The following is a 23959-nucleotide window of genomic DNA, read 5'->3' as shown; positions in this document are numbered from 1 at the left end:
TGGTTCAACAGCTCTTAGTGGACTCTTGGGTCTTACCCCATCTGTTCAAGAGAAACGTTCATATAAATTATCCATTGCTGCTTTATTGGCAAAGTAGCATATATAGCGGTAGAGAGTTCCCCACTTTCTCCACATGGCTGTTGTTTAAAATGTATTGTGGTGTCCTTAAAGAAAACATTCCTGTTTCGTTCACCGGTATGGCGGATGAGTAGCCCGAGTACTCCGACGGTAAGAGAGCTAGGCGGACATTTAGTTCTCTTACTGTCGGAGTATATAGTACTCGGGTTAGGTGGACGAGTAGCCAGAGTACTCCGACGGTAAGAGAGCTAGGCGGACATTTAGTTCTCTTACTGTCGGAGTATATAGTACTCGGGTTAGGTGGACGAGTAGCCAGAGTACTCCGACGGTAAGAGAGCTAGGCGGACATTTAGTTCTCTTACTGTCGGAGTATATAGTACTCGGGTTAGGTGGACGAGTAGCCAGAGTACTCCGACGGTAAGAGAGCTAGGCGGACATTTAGTTCTCTTACTGTCGGAGTATATAGTACTCGGGTTAGGTGGACGAGTAGCCAGAGTACTCCGACGGTAAGAGAGCTAGGCGGACATTTAGTTCTCTTACTGTCGGAGTATATAGTACTCGGGTTAGGTGGACGAGTAGCCAGAGTACTCCGACGGTAAGAGAGCTAGGCGGACATTTAGTTCTCTTACTGTCGGAGTATATAGTACTCGGGTTAGGTGGACGAGTAGCCCGAGTACTCCGACGGTAAGAGAGCTAGGCGGACATTTAGTTCTCTTACTGTCGGAGTATATAGTACTCGGGTTAGGCGGACGAGTAGCCCGAGTACTCCGACGGTAAGAGAGCTAGGCGGACATTTAGTTCTCTTACTGTCAGAGTATATCGGGTACTCGGGTTAGGTGGACGAGTAGCCCGACATTACTCCTGTCAGAGTATATAGTACTCGGGTTAGGTGGACGAGTAGCCCGAGTACTCCGACGGTAAGAGAGTAAGGCGGACATTTAGTTCTCTTACTGTCAAAGAGTATATAGTACTCGGGTTAGGTGGACAAGGTGAATTAGAAAAGAAAGATGATTGACTAAGAAAAATAAGCTTTTCAACAGTATTGTAACCAAATTTATTTGTATGTAAAGGTCCATTATAATGTCTCATTTCGTTGTTTTTAATTCTTCTTTTTTGGGGGGCGGGACGTAGCCCAGAGTGGGAAAGTGCTCGCCTGATGCGTGGTCGGTCTAGGATCGATCTCCAAGGGTGGGGGAAAATATCCGCCCGGTTCCCCCTTCCCCATACCCTAACTTAACTCCAACCCTAGCCCTAACCCCAGCCATAACCCCAACCCTAACCCTCAACCCTAACTAAAAATAATAATGGAGGGGACCGGGCGGATATTATACCCTATCCTGTCTACGAGATTGTACATGTATAGAAGATCCCCTACTACTAATGGAAAACATGTAGCGGGTTTCCTCTCTTACACTGTATGTCAAAATTACTAAATGTTTGACATCCAATAGCTGATGATTAATAAATTAATGTGCCGTTAAATAAAACGATTTTTTCTTTACTTTTTGTCGGAGAAACTACTACAAGTTATTAAATAGTATACAATTGCAATGTGCTGCCACTGAAAGATTCCATAAGGCCATTTTTATTGGTATTATGTATGACTGGGATCATGCAGCCTGCTAACATAATATGTAGTTCCGTTCACATTCGGTCGAGTTGTAACTGGTTACTGATCAACACCTATTGAAAGTTCGAAATTGGCGAAGCGTGAAAATAATGTGTCGTCGCAAATATCAGTTTTGAACGGTTACATGTATCTTTGGTAAAGACCAGTTAGTGTCGAAATATTTAAAAAAAATAATGTCAGTATTATCTTTCTTGATCTTGTAATGCCGTTACTATTGTCATATGCCCCTCCGTGTACTACAGTATATATGTCACATCGTTATATTACATACACGATTTAATCAATAACACAAGGGAACTCTACAATAACTTCTCCCGCCACAAATGTTTACATCTCCTTGACGACCAGGTAAGGGATTTCCTTTCACATGTTGCGACTCGATTTACCACTGTCATTCGAGAGTTGTACTACGTACTGTCTTACAGTGGATACGAAGAAGTTATACACCACGCCATTCGAAATGGAGAGAAGAAAAACTGCAACACTGAAGGAAAAACTGGCCGATCATTATCAAAAACGCGATTTCACCGTGAAGCCATCGATTGCGAGTCAAGTTGGGATGTGTTTCTTCGGCTTCATGACCATATCGCTGCTCATCGAGTCCCTATCGATTCTTATCCCCACCCTGTACAAGGACGACGACACAAGCCGGCGGATCTGTGAACTACTGGTCTTCTTCACACTGTTCGAGATGGTCGGAAACTGGTACTTCACTTACAACGACGTCAAAAACCATGTTAGAAAAACGTCCAAGGATACCCACTTCCCAAATTCGATAGACACGCCCCCAGGATGGAAAACCTGCCCCATATGTCAGATGGATGCGCCCCCGAGATCTCACCACTGTGTTTTATGTGGGAAGTGCATTCTAAAGAGGGATCACCATTGCTTTTTCACGGGATCCTGCGTTGGACTGCACAACCAACGAACGTTCGTTGTTTTTTGTGTGTACCTCATATGGGGAAACCTCTTCGCTTTATTTCTTCAATTGACTTACCTCAATGACGCAATGCCAATCTTTTCTAGCAATGCGCTAGATTACGTCATTTTTGTAGCACTGTGGCGACTATTCACAGGTGCCATGTCGATAGGACTTTTCATCATTTTGGCTCATGCATATCTATGTGCCTTCTGTTTGGGAGCAGGGGTATTCTTTCTGTGTTGGCAGACAGTTATCATCATTAATGGTCAGACATCATATGAAGCTTGGAAACGGATATCGGCATACCAGTCATCTACATTGGAAAATGTGCGATCCGTTTTTGGTCCCTTGAAGTACAGTTGGTTATTACTGCTTTCACCAGTGCCAGTACAGTTGCCACACGATGGACTAAGATGGCATATCATCAAAAATAACAAAGGATATTAATTTAGAAAGAGAAAAAGAAATGCACAAGTACTTTGCAAACAAGTATATTGTGTAAATGGATCTGGGATAGAAAGGGTTATAATATACAACGTAGTTTGATGATACTGCTTGCAAGTGTTAATTGTTGGCAAATGATGAATTAAAGTTATAAAAGTAATGAAAGAGAGAGAGATGTATATTGAAACCAGGGGGTGGAGTGGAGCAGAGGTACTGCCTTAAACTGAAGATTGTCTTGACCCTTCAAACTGAAGGTGAATTAATACCCTTCCCTGTTTCTGGCATCTTCAATATCGAATCACAACTATACTTTTGCTATATAAACCAGTATGATTGTGAAAATAGATCCTAGTTATAAAGGGTTAAATTACTTGAAATTTACTCCTTAAAGAGCGAGATGAAATAGTAGTAGGCTTGAAATTCATGTTTTGGAAGCAATCTCTGCCTCTTGACATTTTAATCTGGAAGCAAATTCTAAAAATTGACACACAGCTCAAACTTCTAGACCACTTACGTACTGATAATAACTTTACTATAATTTTGTGTACATTTAAACTTGATCATTTTAACTGTTTTCCATTTTCATGATACTAGTATCTTAATTTAATATTGGTCATACTAATAGCCGACACCAATTTCTTAATAATCAGGGCCCGGTATTACAAAGCACTCGTAACACTTGCGTCAGAAGTACACCACACGTTCATTGCTTTAAGATAGAAAACAAAATCTGCTTATAAAATTGATTATCAGAAAGCATATTGTATATATTAGAGTAGCAATTGCCTCTTGCTCCCTATCAATTTTTATTGTCCTAGTAGTTTCTTTTTTTATTCATATATACCGGTATGTATTTATTTTCTACATGTTTGTTAGTCTTGGGAAACTGCTGAATATACTCAAAATGTGTAAGATTATATTTTATTCATTTTATGTATTTTAATATGAAACTGCCATTTACATTTTTCTGTATTATAAATGAATGAGAATTATTTGTTCATGCATGGTAATATACTAATAAATCCAATAAAATTTTATTAACCAAAATGCTGGCTGTTATTTTTTATTTAAAGTTTATTACAAGCTAAGCTGTTTAATGCTATACCACTCAATAATCTATTTGTATATCCACATGTAATACACATTTTATTACATGAAAACATAATTTTTTCTGCCTTTGCTATTCTTTTAAATGCTCATATCAACTTACACAAGTTGCACATTGTTATAGTTAAAAGTTCTGATATGTTTGCCTTTTAATACCCAATACATGTTTAATATGTCAATACTGAAATAAAATGCAATCAGTGGCGGATCCAGAAAATCCATTTAGGGGGCCCCAGTGGCATGAGGTGGAATGCCAAGGGAACTTGGGGGGGGGGGGGGTATCATAAAAAAGAAAGAAAATTAATATATAATAAAATTATAACTATTGAAAAACAATTTGGGGGCAGGCCCTTGCCCCCACCCCCTATATCCACCTCTGGCAATACAACAAAAAACAAAGCAACATATTGTATGAAAACAAGTTTATTGATAAACATTTGTTATTCGAACATTAATAAATTTGTATGTACAAATGTAAGAAATCTGTTTGGACTACCAAAATAAAAAAAATAAAAAGTCTTAAGTCACTTGCTGGATTCTTTCTACATACAGTGTAATATCGCACTAAAAGGTATGTACATACTATTGGAAGGGGTGTAAACTGATTTTTATGAATATGCCATCATAGCATATGATAAATAGAGGATAATCAACAAGTTACCAGTTATCAAATTTACGTCCTCTGAAATAATTTTCATGAGCTTTAGATCAGCTATATTTTACCTTTTATTTTTTATATTCATACATGTATAATGTATATAGAAACAATGTAAACCACGTTACATACTGTTCTGGGTGCTGCTATAACTATTTTATTCACGTTCACAAATAATTAAAAAAAAAATCTAATTAATTTAATTAAAATAAAATTTTATAACAAATTTATCACTAAAAATGGAGAGGCGTAAATGCATGCTCTTTAAAGTTTATGACATCATTTATCTGCCTGCTAAATCACGATGACATCATATTTAATACCCACAAAGTCATTGGTTTGTACGCACCAAATCGGTTTGAGTGCCCAATGGGGTAATAAATATATTTTTAATTAATGCTCAATTGGAAACACATGTACATTCTCCTTTTATTATTTTTTAATCAAACATTACTTAGTAACTTTAAGTGAATCATACTTTGAGAAATTATTTAGTTACTCAGAGTTTGCTGGTTATTTAACCTATGACTTCTCGGCTGTACCTTTGATACAAAGAAAACCTCATTTTTTAAAATTAAAATTAAAATAACAATTGTAAATGGCTATTTAAAAGCGAATGGCCACAACCACTAAACAAGGATAGAGGTATAACATTTTCGGTGGTTTTGAACAGGAGAGCTAAAAGTTACATGGACATAATGTAATTTAGTTTCAAGCAATTTTACAACATTAATATTTGTAAAATAGAAATCATAATCTGTTATTTTAACTTTGTTACCATCAACACCGATGAAGGACATAGACCTGAAAGCAAACACAAAATAAATATAAGTTTAAAAATATACAAAAAACCAACAACTACGGAAATAAACAAGATCAGTATTTTGGAGACCATCAGTTTTCTAAGGAGAGGCTGTATTAAATCTACACTATTGACATTTCACAATTCAGGATACCAAATTCTAACCGTAAACAATAAAACAAACTTTTAACTTTTTCTAAAAAAAAAACCCAACAAAAAAGTAAATAACAGTTCTTTTCAAATCTAATATAAAAACATTTTCTTTTAAATGCTTTAATTTATAAGTTAAACTTTTAGAACCATCACCTAAAGAACACTAGAAAAAGGCCCCTTGTTTATATAAATGGATGTATTTAAACTTAATATAAATGGACACCTGGCTTGACTGGACCATAAATGGGAAAAAGAGAAAGGAATTATAACAAGAACTCCACTACTCTCACATAGACTATACTTCAAAGGTACTTTACGCTCAAACAAAAGTTGTTTTTTCCCCACAAAAATGGACAATATCCAGTAATTCAAAAATTTAAGTGTGTAATAGAATCTGCAACAAACATGATTATGAATCTGCCTGTAGCTTATGCAATACTGTATCTCTACACAAGACCAATTCCACAAGAAGTTATGATCTATAGTCATGAGTGTATGTATGCAGCCATGACTCTTTCAGAGGCTTTGAATATAGAGAATGGATTTTGACCAAGATATATAGTTCCAACTGTAAGACAACTCCCACATTATAGTACATATTCGTACAGACACGAAAAACCTTTGTACAGCTTCCACAAACAAAAAGATGTGTGAATGTACCCTAAGATGGGCATAGAATATTTCAAGCAAGTTAACTGCAAGCATTTTTACAGAAATATCCCTCAATTTATTTTAGAACCAAGTACCTTTAATATTCACAGCAAGCACATAGAGTAGCCTTTAGTACACCTACTGTAGAACAAGAATTGGAACAGGGAAAATACATTAATATTCACAGATGTGAGTAGGGCAATAGTACAACATTAAATTCCACTCTCTTAAAGTGACAGATTCCAGTGACATAGTTTTTAAAGTTACATTATCTGGTTACCATATTATAACATCATGTACAAATGTGAAATACAAGTTCAAATGCACTTTTAAAAAAGTTGTGTGTGTTCGCTATGAACGGATATCGTCAAACGTATACACTTGATTCGTCGCCCGTGCCGCCATAGCTCGGCCAAGCACAAACGACAGCCTGTTGTCAGTTTCAGTTAACACGTGCGTTTGCCGATTTCAAATTGTAGGGTTCGTCTCAAAAAATTAAAAGAGAAATCTTGCGCTGTAGTTAAAACCGGTTTGATCTTGACAATGTATTATCGACAGTCGTACTTTCCTATTTCAGAATTGATATTTTATAAAGTGTTAGTAGAACTTTCAAAGTTTAGTTTGTATACTAGTAACACATTAATCATGTATATATTTTTAAAATAAAATATACTAAAGTAGACAATGAACGTTTTCACTTCTTAATTTTATGTGTTAAAATCGACAAATTCAAATAAATATTATTTCGTTTGGAAAGGGTCAAGTTGGGGGGGGGGGGGGGGGTTGGGTTGTTTAACGACATCAAAGATAAAGTATATTGATTTAATAATCATCCGACCCCATACAACTGTAAATAAAATGTGTTGAATGCATTGTTAAATAAAACATATCCTATCCTTCCTTCCATCTGCTGTTGGATGTCTAACATTTGGTAATTTTGACATATAATCTTAGAGAGGAATCGGGTGCAATGTATTTTTTGGGGGAGCATGGCCCCATATAAACTTCACTTAACACAGTCTATAACCCCAACCCCGCTGAAATCCCTGCACATGCGCCTTGAAAACCCGCTACATTTTTTTTTAGCAAGGGATTGTTTATATGTACCATCCTACAGACAGGATATCACATACCATGATCGTTTTGTATACCTGCCGATGGGGATCGATCCTAGACTTGACCGCACATTTAAAAAAAACACCTTTTTAGGTCTAAGTAATGAATAAAAATAACATATAGTCTTGAAAAATGTTACGTAAATAGAACACAGTACCCTCTTCCTCTACCCCTAGAGCGTTACGTAATTAGTAACACTCCCTTACATGCGAAATCTCACGTGATCTCTTATTGGGGAATTCTATACTTGTGATAAGCCAATGAAAACCGAGATCGGTACGAGCCCGTCAAAAGTGTTCCACTTTCAAAATCATGGCTTTGTTTTTGACCTGGATAAGCCAGCGTAGTGAAACCAATGCGGAATGCGGCTAAATATATGCACCAAACGTAATTGGATTTTCTGTTCTATATGCTTAAATAATAAAAATATTCCAGGGAATGTAGTTTTAAACACTACAATATATTTTACTTTACTAGAGCCATTTTTGATGATTGAAAGCAGACATTACTTAAGATTTTATTGTATAGATTATCCATTTTTGTACATACAAAGTTCTTCTGGTCATCCTGGTGTTTCTAATACCACAAAATGAATTTTTTATATTTATTAAAATGTATGTACCTCTGAGAAGTAACGGTAATGAGTTCTAGTCTCTTTTAAAAGATATTTCCCCATTTCAACGCCAATAACTCTTGTTTCACTTTATTTTTATTTTATTCAAATGTGTTACAGGTTTGTATATTAAACCAAATTAGTGTCCATTTTCATGGGTTAAAACTAGGGTCTGTGACTTTAATAGAAGAACTACCAACAACAAAAAGCAGTTAATTTACCTAGTTGATCTAAAGGTTTTTCCATATCTTCGTCTGTAAAAACCTTCCTTGGAAACGAAGTCATAAGCGAGAATGGTGTGTGGTCATCTGTTCTGTTCATCTCTACATACAATCTAACAGCTGCCAAACATTCCTTGGGTTGGAATGGGTGGGTTAGAGCCTGCCCATTGGTAAGGCGAATCTGAAACAATATCCAAGCAATGATTACCAAAAACTCCAGATTTAATTATAGACATCATCATGTTTGGGCTAGCTCTGGATGAGCAAAACATTTCACAAAATTATCTTTAAAAAATGCAAAACCAGTTATTTTGCAATAAAATACGAATTACTAGTATTACATGACATTTCTTCACAAAATTAAAATAAAATTCGATAATTGTTCATAAAATCTACAATTGGTGTATTTGGTAAATGCCAGAGCTAGCCCTGATATGTATACATTTTATACTTTAAATAATAAAATAACTTGTCAAAAGCTCCAAGAGTTGGCTATTTTTGGGAACATTCATCGAGGTCAGTTATTACTGAAATTTACCTCACGTTATGTACGAGATACTAATATATGCATTTTGAAAAGTAAATGTGTATTTTGAAAAGTGTTGTCAAAGTTAAAGTTTGTTTTGTTTAATGACACCACTAGAGCACATTTATTTATTTATTATTGGCTATTGGAAAGAAAGAAAGAAATGTTTTATTTAACGATGCACTCTAACACATTTTATTTATGGCTATATGGCGTCTATCGGCTATTGGATGTTAAACATTTGGTATTTTCGATGTTTATTCTTAAAGGGGAAACCCTCTACATTTTTTTCCATTAATAGCAAGGGATCTTTTATATGCACCATCCCACAGACAGGATAGCACATACCACAGCCTTTGACATACCAGTCGAGTGTTGTAAAAGTACCTGAAGTTTGCACTGGTCATATGTTTTTGATGTTTCGGCAGATGCTGCAGTTTGACTGGTTGGGGATGTGACCTGTGGAAGCTGACTGGTTTGTTGTGGAGTAGTACTGGTACTGCTTTTACCAAACTGAAAGAAAAGGATGCATATGTTAAAAATGGACACTATAATACATGTATGCTTCACATTTGTTATGCTAAAAGCAATCTGTGAAACACTTGTCAATACAATAATGACATCAGAAGGTATGTTTAAAAGATAACTTTTTCTTGCATATATTATCTCTGTTTTGTCTTTCGGAGAAATTCTGACCAGTTTCAAAAAAATTGTTTTAGTCTATAAAACTTGCCTACAATTAAATAACTAAATCAGTCCCATGTAGCAATTCAAATGCTGGCTTTTGGTACTGACACTTTTAAAAATATATTTTCATGAAAATAACACAAATAGTAAATTAGTCCTAACCTAAAATAGTCATAATTGAAAGCCAATTTTTGAATTTTTTTATGTATACATAATGTTAAAATAAAAATGTTAAATATAAAAAAATTGTCAATATTTCTCACCATAACAGCCCGCTCCAACTTGTCTCTCTCAATCTGCTCTTTCACTCTTTGTCTAAAAGATAAACAAGGCTTGGTGCACATTTACTAGTAACAAGATATTTTTAAAAATAACTACACTAAAATAATGCATGATATTACTACAAAAGTTTATATACTTAACAAATGCCCGTATCCCCAATAAAAGGAAACAAATTAAACAGTTTGTTTTTGTAGTTCTCAGACTAATCTGTTCAATGACAAATCCAAATGCTTACACATAAAAATGGAGGAAACATACCAAGGACAAAATTAAAGTTAAAGTTTGTTTTGTTTAACGACACAACTAGAGCACATTTAGTAATTCTGACATATAGTCTAAGAGAGGAAACCTGCCAAAAAAATTTATTAGTAAGAAGGGATCTATATGCCCCATTCCACAGCCTGGCTAGAACAAGAAATAGTACCAAGGACAAAAGCCTTTCACAAACATGTTTCAAAATAATGCAAAACTATTAACCTTGCTTTCTTTTCCTCTAGTTTCTCACGTTTTTTCTGCTCAGCAATCTTTTTTAATTCTTGCTCTTCCATTCTATAAAATCAGTAAGATAGCATATAACATATGACATATAACATACATTACTAAGACTAATCTTCAAAAATTAAACATTCGAAAAACAATTTGTCTATTAGTATGTTAAATTAATCATAACAATATACAAACAATAATAAACAAGAGTACTGAATCTGCTACTTCCTCACATTCTGAGAGTTAGTTTATTTTGTTCAATAACACCACAAGAGCACATTTTATTTATTAATCATTAGCTATTGGATGCCAAAATTTTAGTCACTTTCGACACAGAGAAAACCAATTACTTTTTTCCATTAGCAGTAAGGGATCTTTTATATGCACTTTCCTACAGACAGGACAGCACATACCACAACCTTTGATATACCAGTTGTGTTGCATGTGGGGAAAAAACCCCAAAAACAATCAGAGAATGGGTCCAATGAGGTAGTTCGATCTTACGACGCAAGCATCCGATGTGAGCACTCTACTGATTACTCCAGATCCTGCCCCCTACTTGACATTCTGACATCAGTTAACCTTTTCGTGATGACAATTTTTGTTGTTGCTGTTATTCATTTTACTACTGAAATGTTTTCTCTAGTTTAATAATAAAAAAAAGAGTTAAACAACAAAATGCAATAAACAATACTAATCAGAGAATCTCTTCTGATGAATGTTACTGTACTTTGAGAAATCAGTGAGTCTATGTTTCATCTTATTTATCCATACTTGGGTTAATGCAGGTTTATTGTACTTAGAAAACTCAGTAAATCTACTAATGCAGGTACACTGGTCTGACAACACTCACTTTTGTTTTGTTTTTCCTAAGTCTTTATTAAATGTCCGCCGTTCTTTCTCTCGTTCAATCTTCTCCAACCGTTCTTCTTCCATCTTCTCCTTTCTCCTCTGTTTCAGTTTTTCTTCTAATCTAATAAGACAAGCAAAGAAATATATCATAAGTAAAATATCTGATATAGCAAAGTAGCTCGATCACAAGTGGAATGAATATTACTTAAAAACATTCAGTTGTTGATATTCAATAGTAGATATATATTTCATTTTAATTATTTTAAACATTTAAACTGAAATAATAGAGTGGATACGACATAATGCTGATATTACGATCACACGCGCACATACCAATGCTATTCTGCTTTGTAACAATGTTTTGTCTTTCAGTAGGTTCCCAAAAATAGATGCCATGGTGTTTAATGAATATGGACTGAAAAAATTACAAAACTTTCATAGGATTTATTAAAAAAACACCCATGTTTTTAATGACTATATAACCATTACCAACGATTCAAGTATGTCAGATATATAGAGTTGTTAAAATAAGTGGAAAAGTATCTGTGAAAATGAATATAATGGATTAAAATGACACATACAAAATCTTTTTTTGAGCCCTTTCTTCTTCTGTCAGGGGTTTGATTTCTTCTGTGGTTTCTGAAAAGCTTGCATGTTGTGTTCTCGCCGCATGAAGCTGCACTTCCTCCTCGGTTTTAAGAAGTTTACCACACCTACAAACACAGTACATACAGTCAAAAACTATTTCACAGCATTTATCAAATGTGTCTTTATATGTGTAAAGCTTTTAAGTTTCTAAAATTTTATAAAAGGACTTCAGGGGAAATAGGCATTTAGTAACAGAGTTATCCTCATAAAATAAAAAAAGGTTTATTATCTTGTTTTGAAAAAAATACTACCAGTACCGATAATCATAATAAGCTTAACTTTATTGCTTGTGTGTATACATATAATCTGATACTGGAAATGCAAAAGTAATATTTATTTGTATGATTCAATGTCGATTTTGAAGGGATCGAGATAATGGTAGGTTAAAGTAAATATAAAAAAATTGGTGAAACCTTTTCCATGAGACCATTTCTTTACCTCAACATATCCTAGATTAACAAGTTAACAGGTCAAGATAATGACACGTGACTGTATTTTTGAGGTTTAAAGACAGAGAAATTAGCCACAAATTTCAAATACAGACTGCATTTCTTAGTGATCTGATACCATTTCATGTTTATATATGAGTAACCTAAAAAGCTGGTAGTTGTAGGTGTATGATTAATCTAATTTAAAGTTATATAGTCCTCTAAAAACTGGCCATGGTGAAAAATTCACTTGCCCAATTTTAACTGTTGATAAAACAAAAAAACCCCAGTAAATTAAAATAATTAAGTTTTTAATATCCATTTTTCATACTGAGATCATGTTTAATCAATTTGTCAATTTACACAACAGATAGGCTCATTGGGCATGCTTTATGGTTTGTTTAGAAAAATATGCAAATAATTTTCATCAGTTTAGAATAAAGTTACCGTACCTAATTTTAAAATAATTGTTTCCACTAAAACCACCTAAGTTATACAAAATAATCCATGTTACCGATATATTACAACAATTAACAGCATTATTTATTTACTTATGAATGGGAACTCGCCCCCCCCATTCCCCCCTCCAACACACACACCATATTAGTAATTTTTCAATTTGGGTACTTTGTTAAATTTATCTATTTCATGTTACTGTGTTCCTAAGCTTTTTTTTTTTTTTTAATTGCAATTTGTCATATTTTATAAATTAAATTAATAATTTACACATTTAAAGTATTTGTAAATAGTGACATGCAACCTTTAAAACTAATAAAAGACTGGTTACCGTTTTGCATATTATTAGTATTAGAGTAACAAATCTTTGGATTCCAGTGCAAAAAAACAAAATGGCAGCAAAACAATGCACTAACTTAGTTGGTTCTGGTTGAAACATAAGCTTCTTGTATGGAATACACGTTTTACATCCAGTGTAATTTTGGTTGTTCTAATGACAATAAATGCCCTTGAAAGTGAATTGATGTACTGTCTAAACTGGAACCTGAACAAACTGGAATCCTGTCAAAGCGGCTAAGATTCATGGTTCTAAAATTTAATATATTAAAAAATGCTACCCTCTAAATTATGTACCAGATGCCATCTAAATCGGATAAACATTAGGGACTGGGTGTGATCCAGTTTAGACGCGTTTCACTGTACAATCATTTGGCATGTGCCAGAAAAGTGAAGATATAGATATACGTCATTAGTGTTACATCCAGTTCTTTGAATTATGGTTGTTCGATAAAAATAAAGAAATGTATGTTTGGTCTAATAATTCAAAAACTAACTGGTCATAACATACTCGTCACATTTTAATGATTTGGCCTGCAGATTTGCAGTTGCTTCCCCTTCACCAACAACCTCTCCATCCCCCGATGCCAACGTTGTCTCGCTGTCATTCTTCACTGGGTCAGCTGGTGGATCTAATACAATGTATAAGCAGCATATTTAATATGTTTCTAAATTGTATATGTTCATTAAAATATTACATACTGGTAATAATATAGATTACAACTTGACATGCTAACAAACAGTCCACATTTAAGTGAAGCATAAATAATGAATAGTAGAAGAGATACCAGGAAAAATAGTTGTCATGGTCAGATACAGGTAAAGGCATCCCAAACTGTTCATTGAACAAGTAAAGTATAAATAATACAGTATTAGTACTTAGATGCAATTGGGGCTGTAAATAATGTGAACACAAATACAGGTAGCTGTGAACACTCACAAAATTGCACAAACAGCCATCTCAGTATCTAAATGCTCAATACAGGTTAACTTGTATTATTTTAGATGATTTGAAAGAATAACGAGGTAGCCTTTTTAATCAGAAAGATGCTTAATACAGGTCAATTTGTACTGAATTATATGATTTGGGTGCACAGTAAGATGGCCTCATAGACAGTTAGTGGCTTTATACAGATCTAAATAAAGACACACACATAAAATGCATTAAGAGTCAACAACATACAACACAATTTACCTTCAGGCTTGCCTAACACATGACCTTCTGAAGGAGCAACGGCCCCATCAATATCAGGATCATCTTCATGGGCAAACATCCTGCAATACACACAAGTACATGTATGCCTTGTACTATACAATTGACACCCAATAGCCGATGTATTTTTTGTGCTGGGGTGTCATTAAACATTCATTAATTCATTGTACTATACAAAACACTAGTAAACTTGTACTGATATAATTCATGTACTTAAATGGACTATCTGCCAGTGAAACAACTGAACTCTATATGATTGATAATGTATTAATAAATAAAAATGAACTTAGCTGTTAACATTTGTGACGGAACATGCTCTTAAATTCTTTTCGCCTGTGGCGATATTGTTTTAGAGGGCTGTGTGTAGTCCCAATATGCACTTAAGACCAGATGGGCTTATTCCATAATACCTCCGCGCGACCGTACCCTCTAATACACACCCAGACCAGGTGCGGAGGCCATGTGGCCAGTAGTTACGTAATAACTCCGGTAGAACGGTTTATGACTGGGGGATTTCTGGCGAACTGGCGACAGTATGTCTGGTCATCTAAGAAAATATATCGACTCTGGGAGTGGTGGAAATTCACATGATAAGATTCAGTACCGCGATGTGCCCCCAGGCGATATTCGGATTTATAATAAATAGCTAGGGTTTTAGAGATATCGAGGAGAAACATATTGGACGGCTCCGGGGAACGTTAGTCCGTTTGGACTTGATAAATATTATTTCTGCTCTGTTGTATAACCTTGATGTGATCGATGTGACTTTAAATATTTTAATACTGTATTATACCAATATTATTTAGACAGTGTTTCCGGTAAACTGACGAAGTAAATTGTAGGCTTCACTGTCTAAAATTATTAAAGCTTAACCAGTCATCCTAGAGGACCTAGGTAAACTGTAGGTTATTGTCTTTATTGTGATAGGTACCAGTATTAAGTCTGTATTACAAGGTTACTGAATGAGTAGTTAAGGGTTAATTAAAAATCTAACCTGTTAGGAATAGAGTCGTAATTCCTTTATTAATTAAGTTCCCCTGGAAGCATTTCTCAATTATCACACGTGTGGGTGTTGTGTCACGGTGAAGTGATTAGAATATTGTGTAAACTAGACACCTAGAGATTAACTTATTAAGTGATCAGTTCTGGGTTGTTATTATTTGTTGTTGTTAATTAACTACTGTGGCAGTACATTTGTCAACGTAGTATTAATACAGATTCCAAAGTGTATTGTGTTTTTGTTGTGTTTTCTAGTGAACTAACGTGCTATATTATATATACTTTATATAAGATCTTATCTCTGATATACCTAGAGCCGATCCACTCGGGTATAACTGCCCGATACAGAGAGATCTAATAGATATACAGTTAGGAGAGATATTTGGATAATCGTGTTTTATTCAGTTACGGGTATTATAGGATCCCCGTGACAACATTGTACTCTTTAGTCATATTATTAATGTATTTTGTTAAATACATGAGACCAATTTGAGTTGGAGTTGTACTTTTTTGTAAATACTGCAACTTACTGGAATTTATTATATAATGTCACATTAATTACTCTAATAGTCCAAAAGTCCTAGAGAGACAAGTGATTTTATTACAGAACATTGATGAGCTGAAGTCACTGGATCTCCATAATAGCATATTTTAATTTACTTTACTCACCAATCCATGGCTAACTGAACACCTTTGTACCCAGTTTTAGAAAGAGCCTTTTGCCTACAAAGAAATGTTAAAAGACATAGAGATTATAAAATTGCAATGAAAGTGAAAATGAGCAGCTGTTGTATAAAGTCAATAAACTAAATTAATACAAAAATCCAAGAAGAACACTAAATATTTTACAAATGAAAAAAGTTAGTTTGTTTTGTTTAAAACACCACAAGAGCACATTGCTTAAAGAGGAAACCCGCTACATTTTTTCATTAGTAACTAGGGTTCTTTTATATGCACCATCCCACAGACAGGATAACACATACCAGAGTCTTTGATATTCCAGTTGTGGTGAAATGACTGGAATGAGAAATAACCCAATGGGCTCATTGACTGGGATCAACAATAACAATAATAATAACAAGAACAATATTTTTTCAATTTATAAGTTATATCATTGTTTCTGTAAAATTTGATTCCATTAAGCTATGCAGTAGTTGTGTTTTAATTTTTGTTAACTTACCGTATGTTTAAATTAAAGATATTATACATATTTTGTCAAATAGGATTTTCATCTCATTAAGTGAAATCTGTAATCATATCACACAAGCTATGCTGTCAAATCAATAGTGTGAAAAAAAAGCTGTTTTGCTTAAAAACCTAAGACAAAATGTGGGAGGAGGTAATGCCATGAAATACACTAGTTACTGAGTATTTAAGGTTTCACACCACCATTAATAAGGTTTAGTAACACACATTGCACATTTACAGGTAATTATGTTCTTAATTACAGATGTAGACGAAAGCCCTAGCTATAACAGTGTTGTCGCTGGCCGAAAATTATAATAATTACTTAAATGTTTATCTTCTGAAAAACAAGAAAAGAAAGAAGAAGTGTTTTATTTAACGACGCACTCAACACATTTTATTTACGGTTATATGGCGTCAGACATATGATTCAGGACCACACAGATTTTGAGAGGAAACCCGCTGTTGCCACACCATGGGCTACTCTTCCGATTGGCAGCAAGGGATCTTTTATTTGCACTTCCCACAGGCAGGATAGCACAAACCATGGCCTTTGTTGAACCAGTTATGGATCACTGGTTGGTGCAAGTGGTTTACACCTACCCATTGAGCCTTGTGGAGCACTCACTCAGGGTTTGGAGTCGGTATCTGGATTAAAAATCCCATGCCTCGACTGGGATCCGAACCCAGTACCTACCAGCCTGTAGACCGATGGCCTGCCACGACGCCACCGAGGCCGGTCTCTGAAAAACAAGTTACTGAGTTGGTTTATGGCAGGACTTTAATTTAGTAATGTTTTGGGGGTTTTCAATCAACATACAGATCTGCTGGGATTCAAATCCAACAATCTCGGCTAATGCGTCCTTTTCACTAACCATTACACCGTAGAGACTAAATTAACTGAACTGGTTGTTTAACTGCTTTGTGGAGTGGTGTTTGTGCATTCTCGTGGAATAAACCAAATGTTCACAAAATATTTTAATGGAATGAACCAAATTTGTATTGAATATGTTCCTGCCAAGTGCAAATTTTAAAAAGAAGTGGCAAATTAATTTTATGTAATAACAGATTTTTGTTAGGTCCAGATTTCGTAAATGTCCATAACAAACAAAGTTGTGTACCCTTAGCTTTTGAAGACAATACGACATCTACTTGACAGAGAACGAAGGATGTCATTAGGTTTGAAAATAAATATTTTTGGACCTAACATTAAATCTGATTGACAGTGCCAAAGGAAAGTTTGTCTTGTTATTTTTAACAATATAGAAATATATATATGTTTGGGGTTTTTTGCAGGGGGGGGGGGGGGGGGGAGGGAGGCATCAGTGGGTGCCTATTTGTAATGTAATAATACTAATATATACAAATTCAAAGTTAAAATGAGACACACTGAGAGGGCTTGACACTGAATATTAAATATGTTAAGTTGGAAGAGGGAACATAATTTACTAAATGATAATCACATGGTAACTAAGGAAAAGCTTCACCGTGTCATGTGATAAAAATGGCAGCCAGGGCCGAAGTACCCGGATGTTCGATTCCGAGAATACCCAAGTTTCAGAGAACGCTACACAATAATAATCACTACCATCGACATTCCAAACTGTGTTCAACTAACAACAAAAATACGAATATATTTACGAAAATACTATTCTACATTTTCCAGCTACAATACGTGAAACAAAATAGATTGCAATCAGATATAATAAAAATCAACAATGTGGATGCAAAACAAATCCATTCTGGTAAACAAAAGTGAAGCACCCTCCAGTAAACAGTGCAATGTTTCTAATTGCGTTCAGGCGCATGCGTTTGCAAAACGTATTGCATCGCATGTGTGCGTTCGTCATTTTTCATTTTTAAGGCCACTACATAAAAATAGATATATTTCTTAACAATGCACAGTTGACAAACACTGTTTAATATTTTTTTTAAAGGAAAGTTTCAGTTTGTCAAGCATTCTGGCACAGTCCACATTTTACCAACACCCATCGTTAACACTTGATGTCAATACGGATAGGCATTACGTTCATACCAGTGAATAGTTTGTAAAATATAATTTTTTAATGAATTGATTCTTAATTAACAAAATTTATGCACTCAAAATTATTTACAATTGTTATGAATTGATTATGAATACTACTAACTACAACTGAGGCACAAAAATGTAGCATACCTTTTGCACAACAAATATAATAATTTAAACAATATTTTAGCCTTGTTGATCTGGCATGTGTGAGGTTATGTGACACGCACCGAAGGTTAATTCATCTTCCTCCAATTTAAGTCAATTTCTACTAGTCATGTGGACCCGATATCGATAGGTTTAAGGAATAAAACAAAAAAGACTTAGTAAAATTATTGGTTTTAGGGGTTTGTAAAGTTTTGTATTTAGATACATACTTGTCTGAACTTTATTGTTAATGAAAATGTTCTCGAACTGTGAAGAAAAACCTCACAAATGAACGAGAAGCAGACAACAACAAATTGGATGTTGATTGCATGAACCATGCACAAGAAAACAACCTCAATGGAATTGGAAGCATAACACAGTTATTGTCCGAACCAAACTACAAAAAATTACTCTCCTACCTTTAATTGCCGTTAGATTTCCTCCAAAGTTTGTCCAGACACAAATCGCAAAAAAACCCACTACAAATATACAGATTCCACACACGAGACTGCAACGATGTCGCCGATATTGTCTTTGCCGAGATTGCATAGGGAAAAATACATGCAGTTTTCTGCTGTCTGCCATGTTGCTTGTTTATGGAATACTCTTCAAGAGAGGTGAAAGCCTCCAAAGTATGTGACACAATTAATATGAAACCAATGATCTCTAGTGGTATCATTCAAAAAATACAAAAATAATAATAATAATAATATGACGTCATCACGTTTGCTTTTATATCATAACATGTGGGGACCAGACAACTCGGCCCTGGGGACAACTCGGCCCACGTCGAGACAGCTCGGCCCCAATGTTTAGGTCACCGACTGTAGAACAAAAACAAATTATTCGAACAGTGGAAACTGTCTTCAAAGATAAATGGATCAGCAATTTATCAATCCGACATGACACTTCGTTTCGGGACGTTTAGGTTAATGTGGGACTAATTCAATACTAACAAAAACACATTCTTTTATTTCGGTGAGAATACTTTAATTTAAAAAACAACACTTGTCCAACAATAGACAAGATTGTCATTGCCGAGTTGTCTCTGGACTCCGGGCTGAGTTGTCTCGCGTGGGCTGGGTTGTCTCAGAACTCTGGGCCGAGCTGTCTCAATGTGGGCCGAGTTGTCTGGCATTCATAACATGTTATGACGTTGTTAGATTAAGTCCTATCCTTTCACCCCTCTTGAAGAATATTCCATAAAAAGTCAAAATGGCAGATGGCACAAAATTACATGCTTTTTGCCCTATACGCTCTCAGCGGTATGCAGTCAAAACGGCCCCAAGATGAAACGGCCAAAGAAAAAAGTCAAAACGGCCAAAAGAAATGATCAGAACGGCCAATAGGTACTATCACGTTAAATTAATTCCCATTAGTAATAATTAGTAATCAATATAGCCTATATCTCAGGCAGTTCAAAAAATATATATAAAAACAACCAAAACAACGGAATCACTGGTAACAATTTATTAGCCTACACAACACAATATACTATTGTAATTAAGACCATCAATTGACATTTTATTTAACAACATTGAATTCAATCACAGAAAGTGGGGGGGGGGGGGGGGGGGGGGGTTAGTGGACCATCTAGGTTTTCCGGGTGAGTGCGTATCGTCTGAACGAGTTCCTAGTGGCGTTGTGTAGATGACATTGTGTAGATGAAATACATTTTTAAAGTATTGTATCTAAGGCCGTCTTGACTTTTTTCAAGGGCCGTTATGACTTTTTCACTTTGGCCGTTTTGACCAATTATTGTTAAGGCCGTTTAGTACTGGGGCCGTTATGACTACGATCCCTCTCAGCGAAGTCGATATAGGTGACAGTTATCATCTGGTATGTGGAATCTGTGTCATGAAGTAGGGCGATCTTGCCCGGGTGATCTCGCCACGGGCGAGATAGCCGTAAATTCCATATACTGCTGGGTGAAATCGCCGTACTATATATTATATATCTAACTAAAGAGGAATTTGTATTCTGCCGATCGAAGTTTGACATTTTATTAATTTGTAACATTAACATGTTCTCAAATATATAAGTGTACTATAAAATGGAACACACAAACATGTCGGCGACCACGCCCAACTTTTTGAGAAACCAATATCAAACCCAAAACATGCACTGAATAATAATAAGCTTAAAGTACTGTCAGTCGGGCCAACTTTGTTGTAAACAGTATGGAAGACAGAAAACAGACAGATGGAGTTTCAGTTTGAATTTTATTAATTTGTTACATTAATATGTTCTCAAATGGTACACAAAACGTCGGCGATCTCGCCCAACCTTGCTGATATGGAGTAAACTGAACAAAAGCAATGACAGAAAAAACAAAAGCTTACAACATTAATTAAATATTATTATAATAACCAATTTATTGTAATAAACAGTGATATTCCCGTCTGCTTATATGTATATAGAGTACGGCGATTTCGCCCAGCAGTATATGGAATTTACAGCTATCTCGCCCGTGGCGAGATCACACAGGCAAGATCGCCGGACTCCTGTGTCATTGTAATGTTTTTTTCAAGATTTCTGTCTGGACAAACTTTGGAGGAAATCTAATGGCAATTAAAGGTAGAAAAGTAATATTTCGTAGTTGTTAACAATTTGGTTCGGACAATTTGAATAGGGATGTTGACGATAATAATAATAATAAACAGTAGTTGTTAATGAATTTTCTATTAACTAGAAATATCGCTTATCAAGATGTTGAAAACAAAATGTTCCATGGAAGGAGCTAAAAACAGGCAATCAATTTTTCTTTACAAATCAGTGGTCGTTGCTAAATAAAGTAATCTGATTCGTTTGAATAAAAATTTAAAAATTGTCAATTTATCATTTGTCGGTTTTGTATCTTACGCTCTGTTCTCCGGAAATCCCATAGCCACCAGAGTCTGAAGATCGTCCGACATTTTGCCAGTTTATTAAAATTACTTTTTTCAAGTAAGACAGTAAAATTAGCACGTTACAATTCATGTACAACCTATTGAAAACAATTCATACAAAACATGCTGATGCTGGTATTTCAGAGTTATCTTTTCCTATGGATATTTGTTTGGTTTTATAATAGAAGAATTACTATGGGGAATTAACTGTAGGTGACAAACGATGGATCAGGTTCTTTTGGATCAAATCATTGCCGATGATATAAAATTGTCTAAGAAAAATAATATAAGCAGCATATAAACACAGCATATAGTGCACATGGTGTGTACATTATATGTAAATGTAAGTGGAGTGCATAATATTAATAATGAATAGTAACGAATGCGGAGTGTAGATTAGGCCTTCATGTTGGCTATACCAAGCCTTCTGAGTTTGTGTTGTTTAACGCACCATTAGAGCATATTGATTTATTAATCATTGGCTATTAGATGTAAAACATATGGTCATTTTGACGAAGTCACAGAGAAGAAACCTGCTACATTTTCCCATTAGTAACAAGGAATCTGTTATGTGCACCATCTCACATACCACGGCCTTTGATATAACAGTCGTGGTGCGCTGGCTGGAATGAGAAAGAGCTCAATGGGCCACTGACGGGGATCGATCCTAGACCGACCGTGCATCAAGCGAACGCTTTACCACTGGGCTACGTCCCGCCCAGCACTGTAAGAGTACTGCTAAAGCAATACATGTCCCCTATCGGGGCCAAGTGCATGGGCTAAAACTGTAAAACAATTAGTAAATTGCCATGAAAGTCAAACTTGATCAGTAATAGTACATGCTAAAGCTATACACACACTTATAGCTCAATATGCTGAGGCATTGCAAAAACAAAGTCTGGAAACCTGAGTTTCGTATCGTCAAAATTCAAGGGCCATATCTCTGTCAAAAAATAGGTAAATCGTCATGAAAGTCAAACTTGATCTGTAAAGCTATAAACAAAATGCCACTTCAGGATTGCGAAAAAAAGCCCGGAAAATAAATTCTCGTAAATTCAAGGGTCATATCTCTGTCAAAAATAGGTAAATCGTGAAGAAAGGAAAGAAAGGAATGTTTTATTTAACGACGTACTCAACACATTTTATTTACGGTTACATGGCGTCAGACATATGGTTAAGGACCACACAGATTTTGAGAGGAAACCCGCTGTCGCCACTACATGGGCTACTCTTTCCAATTAGCAGCAAGGGATCTTTTATTTGCGCTTCCCACAGGCAGGATAGCACAAACCATGGCCTTTGTTGAACCAGTTATGGATCACTGGTCGGTGCAAGTGGTTTACACCTACCCATTGAGCCTTGCGGAGCACTCACTCAGGGTTTGGAGTCGGTATCTGGATTAAAAATCCCATGCCTCGACTGGGATCCGAACCCAGTACCTACCAGCCTGTAGACCGAAAATCGTGAAGAAAGTCAAACTTGATCTGTAATGGTACACTATAAAGCTATACGCAAACTTTCAGCTCAATATATTGAGGCATTGGGGTAAGGAGGGGGGAGAGAGTCCGAAAAACAAAGTTCTGTATCCCCTAAGTTCAAGGGCCATAATTCGGTCAAAATAGGTAATTTGTCATGAAAGTTAGTTGTAATGCTATATGATAAAGTTAAATTTTTAAAAAGCCCAATATCTCGAAGCATTGTGAATTTTTTTTTTTCTGAAAATTTATTTGGGACAGACGGACGGACAGACAGACAGACGGACAGACAGAAGGACGGAAATAAAACCTATAGTCCCTTTCGGTAGGACCGACAGGGGACTGATAATGAATGTGGATTGTATTCAAGGGGAGTGCGTATAAGCCATATGGGATGCAGTCGATTCGTCCACTGGACAATTCGTCCACTGAAAATTCGTCCACCGAGGAACTCGAGATGATTCGTCCACTACACAAAATCAGTTCCGGACGATTCGTCCACTGGGTTTTTATTTCCCCAGTACATTTCGTCCACGGCCTAAATAATGTGTACTGCATGTACGTGGGGGCTAAATAAATTATTAGATATATTTTACCCCGTATTTTTTTTGCTGTGTCATAAATTTACAAAGGTGAAAATAAATGATATTGCATTAGATTACGCTTGGTAGATGTTTTTGTAACAATGCTCTGCAGACATAATTCTTTGGTGTTTCTATTTATTCGGTTATTGTTTGTTTCTATAATGTACGCCTTTCACGCTACATGTCGTAGGATGTTTTTAGTACAATATGTGCTGTATTGGCCATTCTCAAAGAGAATGTTACACCCCTGCACCACGGTGAGGTTACAGCACGCTCAGGGGTGTATGGACGGATGCAACGGCTGAAGCATAGGACCCGGCAGGGAGAATTCTTTGCCATTTGGAGACGC

General features: G+C 35.5%; 2 protein-coding genes across 2 annotated transcripts; one reads left to right on the top strand and one right to left on the bottom strand.

Annotated features, from left to right (window-relative positions):
- Nucleotides 1-1686: 1686 nt before the first annotated feature.
- Nucleotides 1687-4110, top strand: LOC121372246 (palmitoyltransferase ZDHHC22-like). The gene has a single exon (XM_041498538.1). The coding sequence runs from the start codon at nt 2076-2078 to the stop codon at nt 3075-3077; it is 1002 nt and encodes a 333-aa protein (XP_041354472.1). The 5' UTR covers nt 1687-2075; the 3' UTR covers nt 3078-4110.
- A 478-nt stretch (nt 4111-4588) lies between these two features.
- On the bottom strand, nt 4589-21688 carry LOC121371049 (UBX domain-containing protein 1-like). The gene is made up of 11 exons (XM_041496669.1): nt 21526-21688; nt 15975-16028; nt 14289-14368; nt 13605-13725; nt 11807-11938; nt 11227-11346; nt 10365-10436; nt 9869-9920; nt 9306-9431; nt 8393-8573; nt 4589-5640 (listed from the first exon to the last, which is right to left on the bottom strand). Exons 1-11 carry the CDS (start codon nt 21576-21578, stop codon nt 5597-5599), a joined length of 1035 nt encoding a protein of 344 aa, XP_041352603.1. The 5' UTR covers nt 21579-21688; the 3' UTR covers nt 4589-5596.
- Between the last annotated feature and the right edge of the window lie 2271 nt (nt 21689-23959).

The sequence above is a fragment of the Gigantopelta aegis genome, chromosome 4 (assembly GCF_016097555.1).
Source record: "Gigantopelta aegis isolate Gae_Host chromosome 4, Gae_host_genome, whole genome shotgun sequence".
Classification (NCBI taxonomy): Eukaryota; Metazoa; Mollusca; class Gastropoda; order Neomphalida; family Peltospiridae; genus Gigantopelta; species Gigantopelta aegis.
This window is presented reverse-complemented; position numbering and strand designations above follow the sequence as displayed.

Excerpts from the sequence above, each read along its gene's own strand:
- LOC121372246 (XM_041498538.1), top strand. The coding sequence starts at position 2,076 with ATGTTGCGACTCGATTTACCACTGTCATTCGAGAGTTGTACTACGTAC.
- LOC121371049 (XM_041496669.1), bottom strand. The coding sequence starts at position 21,578 with ATGTCGGACGATCTTCAGACTCTGGTGGCTATGGGATTTCCGGAGAAC. Across the intron at positions 11,939-13,604 it reads AAATCATTAAAATGTGACGA|GTGTGGTAAACTTCTTAAAA; the intron begins GTATGTTATGAC and ends CTGTGTTTGTAG. Across the intron at positions 10,437-11,226 it reads TTAGGAAAAACAAAACAAAA|AATGGAAGAGCAAGAATTAA; the intron begins GTGAGTGTTGTC and ends CTGATTTTATAG.